Below are 7,989 nucleotides of genomic sequence, written 5' to 3' on the forward strand. Positions count from 1 at the left end.
TATCAAAAGCGGATTGAAAAGAAATGAGAAAGCGATTTGGTAACTTCTGACGATTAAATTCAGGAATGGGCATGGTCGAGGATGTGAATGAGTGAATAACTGTTAAGTTAGCAAATTGTTTTCTTTTATGTAGAGAGACATTTCATGCTGACACCAAGAGTAGTCTGTATCTAGGATATGATCTTGATTGGATAAGCACAACATTTGATGGTCATAGACCAGCCAATGAATCTGGCCTCTAGAGGTGGTATTCGTGAGCTCAGCGATAAGATAAGATAATGACAATAATAAAAAGAGGAGGAAAATATATATATATATATATATATATATATCTCACATCCCGACCATTCCATATCAACCTTTTGAGTTCTCGTCATTGCTCAGCTTGATTTTATCCTGGGTGAAGACCTCCTCAGTCCCAATACTATTACAGTCACTTCTTTTCTCAAGCCAAATTAATCTGAAATAAGTTCTCCTGAATATATATCGAGCAATCTTTGTTGAATGCACAGTAGCAGGGAAGAAGTTAGGATGTTGATGATAAAGTTTGTCATTTAGGTCCAAGAAATGTAGCAAAATTAACTTTTCAAAGTTGGAAGAAATTTATTAGAATCAGTTGATTATTTGAGCAATTAATTGTTTGGATCCACATTTTTACACCAGGTGAGCTCATTCGCTCACACATGCGTCCACCAGTGTACAAGTGTAGGAATGGCTCCACGAGCCGAGAGTTCCCAAATTTGGTCAGATCAGAGGCAAAGACATTAATGGTGTCTAGAAAGTCATGATCTCTCATTGCCGTCCTCCTGCTGCCTCCGGATTACTGCTGATCGCAAGCAAACATTGGCATCCAACAAGTGGGGCCGCCTTACTCAACCCTCTCATTGACTTAACTTCTTCTCCTCTGGTATATGAAAGAAAAGTCATCTGCTTGCATTAGCCGTTTTGCCTCCTCCTATGTCTTGTCTTGATCCTTTTCGTCTGGTGGGACTGCAGTCACTTTTGGCTGCAGTATCCATCCTTCATTCACTGAATCAATTCTCGTCAACTGCAGTCACGTTTGCCCTACAACAAACTGTATCCTGTAACATGGAAAACGACGTGGATGCTCCTCCTCATTAAGGTCTCAAGATTTCCGGTAGAATGTCATTGGCAACCCGTTCAGAGGAAGAGCAAAAGGTCCAAACTGGATACCGCTTTGTGATCCCGACATAGACCACCTGAAAAGTTTAAACCTATATTATCTCATCATCATCATCATCAGAAAGAAGGAACTTAATTCCCAGCTTCTATAAAAAAGATCTTCCTACTCCTTGCAGGCCGATCTCGACATTTAATTGTGATTTATTTATACAGAATCTGGTAGGTAAGGTCTAGATAAGAGAGATGGTTTTGGTGGTCAGTTTACCTGTATTTGGTGGTGAGGTGATGAAGCAGGACCAGTATCTCCAACTTGGCTAACTCATTTCCAGGGCAGGAGTGGGTCCCATTTCCGAAAGGCATGAAGGTGTTGGGCTTTGGAGCAACCTGCGGGACCGACGAGGATGAGAAGAAGATTTTATAGTGCAGGCCAGGCAGGGGTTGCTTACTATGTGATAAGAGGATTAAATGATACCAGAGATCTGGTCGTTCCATACCTCAAATCTGGAGGGATCAAACTTTTCTGGCTCTGGGAAAATATCTGGGCTGTGGTGAATGTTTCTGAACAATGGCATCACTTTCCACCCTTTCGGAATGAGATACCCTGCAACAAAATTAAATCATTAATTACAAGTCAAAAAAAAAAAAAAAAAACAGAGCAGGGCAAAACCATATATAATTATGTGTACGCATATGCCATGAAAGGACTAAAACATATCCCTTGGCCTTGGAGAAACCACCACTCACCTTCGTACTCCACATCTTCCACTGCCTCTCTGAAGGTGAATGACAGGATGGACGCCACCCTCATCGTCTCCTGAATCACCCTTGAAGTCATCGGCATTGCCTTGATATCAGCCCAAGTTAGGGACTTCTCCTCCTCCCTCTTTTCTTTGCTCCGCATGATTTCCTCTTGCTCTCCCTACAATTTTGTATTGTAGATCCCATCTTCTCTATATTATGTTTAATTTAACACAAACCAGGAAGGGAAATGAGAGCCTAAGAGAGAAAGAATAATTACCGTGACTGCTTGGAGGACACTCGGATTCTCTCCTAGGTGCTTGACGATCCAGGTGAGCACGCTTGCGGTGGTATCCCTTGCCGCAAAGAAAAGTCCAATGATATTGTCGGCTATCTGGTCGTCGGTGAGAGCTTCTTTGTCCTCCATGAAAGACCCCAGCAGGTCATTGGCCTCTGCCTTTCTCTGTCGCCTCGACGAGATTATCCTCGCCACAATATGGCCGAGCTGCTTCCTTGCCTTCATTGCCTTATGGAACAGGGTCCCAGGAAGGTTGATGGGCATGGAGTTGTATCCTTTCTCCAGAGTGTAGTAACACCGCTTCAGCTCATCGACGTAGGACATCTCATCCTTCCCAAATATAGATAGCAGTACCACGTTGAACGCATACTGCAAAAGATCAGGCAAAGAGAGGGGACCAATTTAGGATTGGGCCGATTCTGGCATAGGAAACATAAGTAGGTATGCAGTACAAAGGGAGGGAAAAGGAAAAGAAAAAGAAAAAGAAAAAGAAAAATGGATCTTTTACTAAGTCGTGAATAGTAGACGATGACAGGATTTACAGTGCAAGATAACTCACCGACTTCATTTCTTGGAAAGTATTGATCAATCGGCCGTCCCACGAGCTCAGGGAGCGCAGGGCAATTGCCTCTACGCCAGCCACGGAGCCTCGGATTGCGTCGGGCAAGAAGGCTCGCAGGACAAGGCGCCTCAACCGAGCGTGGTAGCTCCCCTGCTGAAAGAAGATGGCCTGCGGACCCAACATGCGCTCCTTGCTCGCCGGGAACGTCGGCTTGAACAGGTGAGCCCGCGTAACCAGAACAAACTTCGCTGCTTCCGGGCTCGACATCATCACACAGGGGCAGCCCAGTATGTGGGTCTTGAAAATTTGCCCGTACCTGAAATGCAGCGGCCCACACGGCCAAATTATTATTTAAAAAAAAAAAAAAAAAAAAAAAAAGAGGATGAGAAAATTTCGAAAGTCAAAACCAACAAGAGAGGATCCTGCATCCTTTGCTGATGAAAAATACCTATTTTGCTTGAGGGCAAAGAAGATGTTGGGATTCTTGGCGGAGTAGAGTTGGGATGTCTCTCCGATATAGGGCCAACCCATGGAGCCCGGAGGCAGGGGTAGTTTTCGGATGGAGGTGGAAGAGGGCCTTGCAGAGAAGGCTTTCAGGGCCAGGAAGTAGAGAAGGTAGAGGAGGCAGAGGAGGACGGGTGGCAAGAGTAGCATGAATGTAGTTGGAGGATTGGCAGAATTCATACTTGTTGATACTACTAGGAGAGAGGAAGGGGTTTGCTTGTGCGATAATGGATGGGGAAGGAGGGGGGCCTATTTATAAGGTGGGTGGGGGGTGGGGTGGAGCGAAGTTATAAGAGGGCCCACTCTACACCCACGGAATCGCACTTTTAACTCAACACCAACTATTAACACCGAATATATAACTATAATACGCTGATGGGAATGGGAAAAGGAAAAGGAGCAGGAGCCAAGTAACACGAGAGACCGACAAAGAGGAGGAAATGAATTAGGATTAATAAAACTAAAATAATAATAAAAAATAAATAAATAAATAAATAAATAAGGGGAAGGGTGAACTGGGAGAGCGCCACGTGTAAGATAGACACATGCTATTTAATGTTTGACTTGGGAGGGTGGATGGATAAAGTTAAGAAGTAATCTTTTATCATAACTCCATCGAACTCCCAAAAAGATGTTGCTGTCGTTTTATGGTGGAGAAAAAATGTTTTCGCGGCCTCAGGTTTGTTTTAGAGGGTTTCCGGTTTTACATCGGCCTATAAAACAGCTATCCCATCCCTCATATTTTAATCTTCTTCTACTTCTTTCTCCTCTCTCTCCTTCTCAATTTGGTCTTATTTAATAGGATTGATATATATACATATATATATTCTACTTCTTCTTCTTCTTTATTTATGTGCATATTTTCTGAAATCAATGAAAGCATCCCTCAGCGCAAAAGGTCTCTTATGTTGCGCTGTTCTGCATTACATAATTAATGGCAAACAGCTAGTTTTAAGTCATGTTGTCAAGTGTTTTTGTTTTTATCTTTCTCATCAATTGATTCTGGTAGATCTTTAGCGGGGTGGGGGAATGCATGGAATTCGTGTCCAAGTTAGAGGAACGGCTTGATATGTCCTTGTCCATTAGCAGAAAGACAAACACGGGCCCGAAGAAGACCAGGTGCATGAAGTTGTGGCATCAATCGTGACGTTCCGTGAAGCAGAGGGTATCTGCTGCGATGACACCTGGACCCCATCCATGGGCTCCTCTCCTTCGTCACCCAAATCATAAAGAGCTGAAAGGCTACTTTCCTTTCCCTTCCCAGGTTAACTAAAACTAAAAATTGGGTTAAATTCCATGCTCTGGACCTGAGCTTCCGTCTTTCAAGGGAATTCCTCCCCTACTACGTACTATTTGTCGCAGCAAAGGTCGATATATATATATATATAGTCTAAATCCTAAACCCTATAATCTTAAAATAAATAAATAAATTAAGTATGATCCGAAAACCAAGCTGATCGTATCTGTGTGTGCTCTGACTGGTGGACGTACATTTGTGGTGAGGCAATGTCCTTGTTCCCCATGAATTAGTTAGTATGTAGAAAGAGGTTCTTCTGACGCCAGCACGCAGCGCCCTCATCTTGAAACGCTGCGTATTGATCTGTGACTACATTCGAAAGTCAAAACATGACCTGTGATTAGAATGATAAAAGAACTATTACATCTTTTGGCACTAATTAACAACCCAGCTGGCATGAGAGCTGCCAAGTGTACGTCCAACTTCCAAGGATAGCTGAACTATCCAGCGCCACGGTATGCTGTCAACGACAGCTTGAAGGATGCGATTCTGATTAGAACTCGTTCCACGTTATGCAGGAGGACAAGACCAGAACTATCTTACAATATGATATACTATCGATGACAGCTTGAAAAGAGAAAAATAATAAGAAGAAGATGAAGAAGAAGACGTGCTTATTAATTTGCTACATAGATGATTTCTGCATCATATATAGAAAATGCAAGCAAATTGGTAAATCTTTACTGCTGTCATACTAAAGTCAATATATATATATATATATATATATTATTGAGCGTACGCATCCATAGCTTAGACCTCAGGTTTAAGTGCAAGTGAACACTAAATTTTTTATTCGTATGGAAAATATTAAACAGATTGCTGATCACATCTCTTAGGTGAATTAGTTCATATGTCTAATTTATGTGTTAAAAAGACAATAATCTTTCTATTCAATCTAACATTAGCTACGAGATCTATGTCAATTAAAAAGAAAAAGTAATAAAAGGACAAGCGACAGAAGGGTCTCTATGGCCAAACAAGTATATTGCTAGTTGTTCAACACTTAGAAGCCTTTTTCGCGATTGCTACCATCTAAGTTGGCGTGGGGCCTACGGTTGATTTGTTATATCTTTTCTCCTTTTCTTTTGTTCCGGTAGATTCTCGATCATGAAGTTTAAGCATAACTCTAACCAAAAGACAAATCCCTATAAAAATTTAAAAAAAAAAAAAAAATATATATATATATATATATATATATATATATATAAAGAAAATTAGAGGAAGCGCCTCCGAGGGAGCCACGTGTTAAGGAACATAAATCATAATTAGTTATAGCGTGGATTGTGTCATCTTACATCGTACCACAGAAAAAGAAATAGGATTTGTACGAAGCAAATCTCAGACCGATCACTGCGAGCTGGTAGCAGATTCCATTTGGGATATATATATATATATATATATATATTTTTCCAATTTATCACCAATAAGAAGAAGAAGAAGAAGAAGAAGAAGAAGAAGAAAGACTCTGTTTACTAATTATTACTTTCCTAGGACGATCGCTTTCTTTTGTATAAACATTTTTTGTTCTCTGCTGGAAGAAAAGAAAAGGTGCATATGCATATACAGCCAATTGTGACCATAAGTCCTGGTTGACTTAAGCATGATGGAATTTTATGAGAAAAAGGATTAGCTATAGTCTATAGATGACAACTGAAACATTTCTCAAAAAATAAAAAATAAAAAAAAATAAATGGCAACTGAAAGATTAATAAGTTACAACAACAGAAAGAAAGACGGTTGGCTCATTATCCCCTTCTTTCCCTGTTGGTTCTCTCTCTCTCGAAAGCATTTATAATATTTTATCTTCACAATGACGGTGACGAGAGTTTTAATTCCGGAAAGATCTCAACTAACTTTTTAATGTGAATCTGCCTTGCAGCTTCTTTGCCAGTTGGCTTGGCTGAAATTATTCCACTCTTATATAACTTTTATTAATTTCAACAAGGGAATAAAATGGCTACTTCTTTTATGCATACTAATTAATTTTGGGGTTTATAAACGTCTTATACTGTTGTTGTCGTTGTCGATATGTTAGTATACAACTGAGAGCAGCATTACGGATTGGGGGAACGCCCTTTGGCGAATGAATTACCGTTCCAAATTGATGGGATTTTAAGCCAAACAGAATGAAGAAAGGAAAAGAAAAAAAAGAGAGAGAGAGAGAGAGAATTTAACCAACACCAATAATTGCTTTGGTCTGGTTTTAAAGATTTTAATGGATGCCAAGTCAAATTACCTTTCCTTGGAAAGGTACTTTTCCTATTCCATTATATAATATATGCATGCATTACCGAAGCTTGGGCCCCACTGACAGGCGATCCAATGGAATTATCCGCTGAGGACTTGGCCTCAGTAGTCCCGTCCGCGTGCATGAACATACAGTTGTGCTCCCATTTAATTAATCCGAGTAAATAAAATATCAAAAGGAAAAAAAGAGAAGAAGAAGAGGAAGTGGGGGCCATGCTGCCTGATCGAGCTCTTCCGTGGAAGTTGGATTCTCCGGATCTTTATATGTGTGTGTGTGTGTGTTCACTTTCTTATTACATATTAATATATGATATGCGTGGTGGTTAGCCCAAGCCTTTTGATTTGGTGTTGGTGGCTCCTCTCCTCTGAGGAGAAGGAGAAGGAGAGGGAGAGGGAGAGGAAGAGGAGAGAAGGGCCATCCATATTCCATACATGCATGCGTCCTTTACGAGTCACTCCCAACTAATATTGTTTTCGATCGTTTGCTTTTGTTATATTATTAGTAGATATATTTATATTATTTATACCTAAGCTGTAGGAATAGGCTTCATCAGATTGGCTTCCTGGAAGAAACTGTATGCATGAAGTACTGTTGCTATAACTAGGAAAAGTTAAAATACAAAGGACGGAGCACGACAATTCTAGAAAAATATCTAAACTCAATCTAGAAAATTAAGGGTTCTTTGTAGGATCGAACCAATAACTAAATAACTCGCTCATTTATACTAACAACTATATTATAAGATCTTGCTTGCTCTAATTTGTGATATATTATTTATCAATTTCTAATTTTAGTGGCTCGTAAAATTGATATTTCTATCTCATTGACTCTTTTAAATGAAAGTTTTTCGTCCAATAAAAATGAAATAGTTAAAACTCTAGTCTACACATTTTTAAATGGTGATATGATGTCCAAAAATTATTCTAAAGATAGTAGAAAAAATGTTTTAGGATTATGTTAAAGTTTTTTTTTTTATATTTCTACCGTATAGACATTTAATAGCCCTCAAAATATCTCCATGAAATAAATAAAAAATATAGAATTTATGCGTGCACAAGAAATGGCCTTTCTCAATTTTTGTTCTCAAAATGATTAGAACAGATGTTTGTGCATGGAATAGAAAAATACTAACTTTTTCGAGTTAAAATTACTTTCAGAAAATTTATATTTCTCTTAAAAGTTTACATAATCCATTATAT

The 7,989-nt window shown here is 39.6% G+C and overlaps 1 protein-coding gene across 1 annotated transcript; it reads right to left on the minus strand.

Moving 5' to 3' along the window:
- Positions 1-583: 583 nt before the first annotated feature.
- Positions 584-3,458, minus strand: LOC140766442 (abscisic acid 8'-hydroxylase 1-like). The gene is made up of 7 exons (XM_073105786.1): positions 3,190-3,458; positions 2,739-3,057; positions 2,162-2,548; positions 1,888-2,062; positions 1,638-1,744; positions 1,409-1,527; positions 584-1,220 (listed from the first exon to the last, which is right to left on the minus strand). Exons 1-7 carry the CDS (start codon positions 3,423-3,425, stop codon positions 1,127-1,129), a joined length of 1,437 nt encoding a protein of 478 aa, XP_072961887.1. The 5' UTR covers positions 3,426-3,458; the 3' UTR covers positions 584-1,126.
- Between the last annotated feature and the right edge of the window lie 4,531 nt (positions 3,459-7,989).

This window comes from Typha angustifolia, chromosome 9 (assembly GCF_048772165.1).
Source record: "Typha angustifolia cultivar Huaian chromosome 9, ASM4877216v1, whole genome shotgun sequence".
In the NCBI taxonomy this organism is placed as follows: Eukaryota; Viridiplantae; Streptophyta; class Magnoliopsida; order Poales; family Typhaceae; genus Typha; species Typha angustifolia.

Bases quoted from the DNA above. Each gene is read 5' to 3' on its own strand.
- LOC140766442 (XM_073105786.1), bottom strand. From the start codon at position 3,425: ATGAATTCTGCCAATCCTCCAACTACATTCATGCTACTCTTGCCACCC. The intron at 3,058-3,189 runs GTATTTTTCATC...GCTGCATTTCAG, and splicing joins TTTGCCCTCAAGCAAAATAG to GTACGGGCAAATTTTCAAGA. The intron at 2,549-2,738 runs GTGAGTTATCTT...GATCTTTTGCAG, and splicing joins CTTTCCAAGAAATGAAGTCG to TATGCGTTCAACGTGGTACT.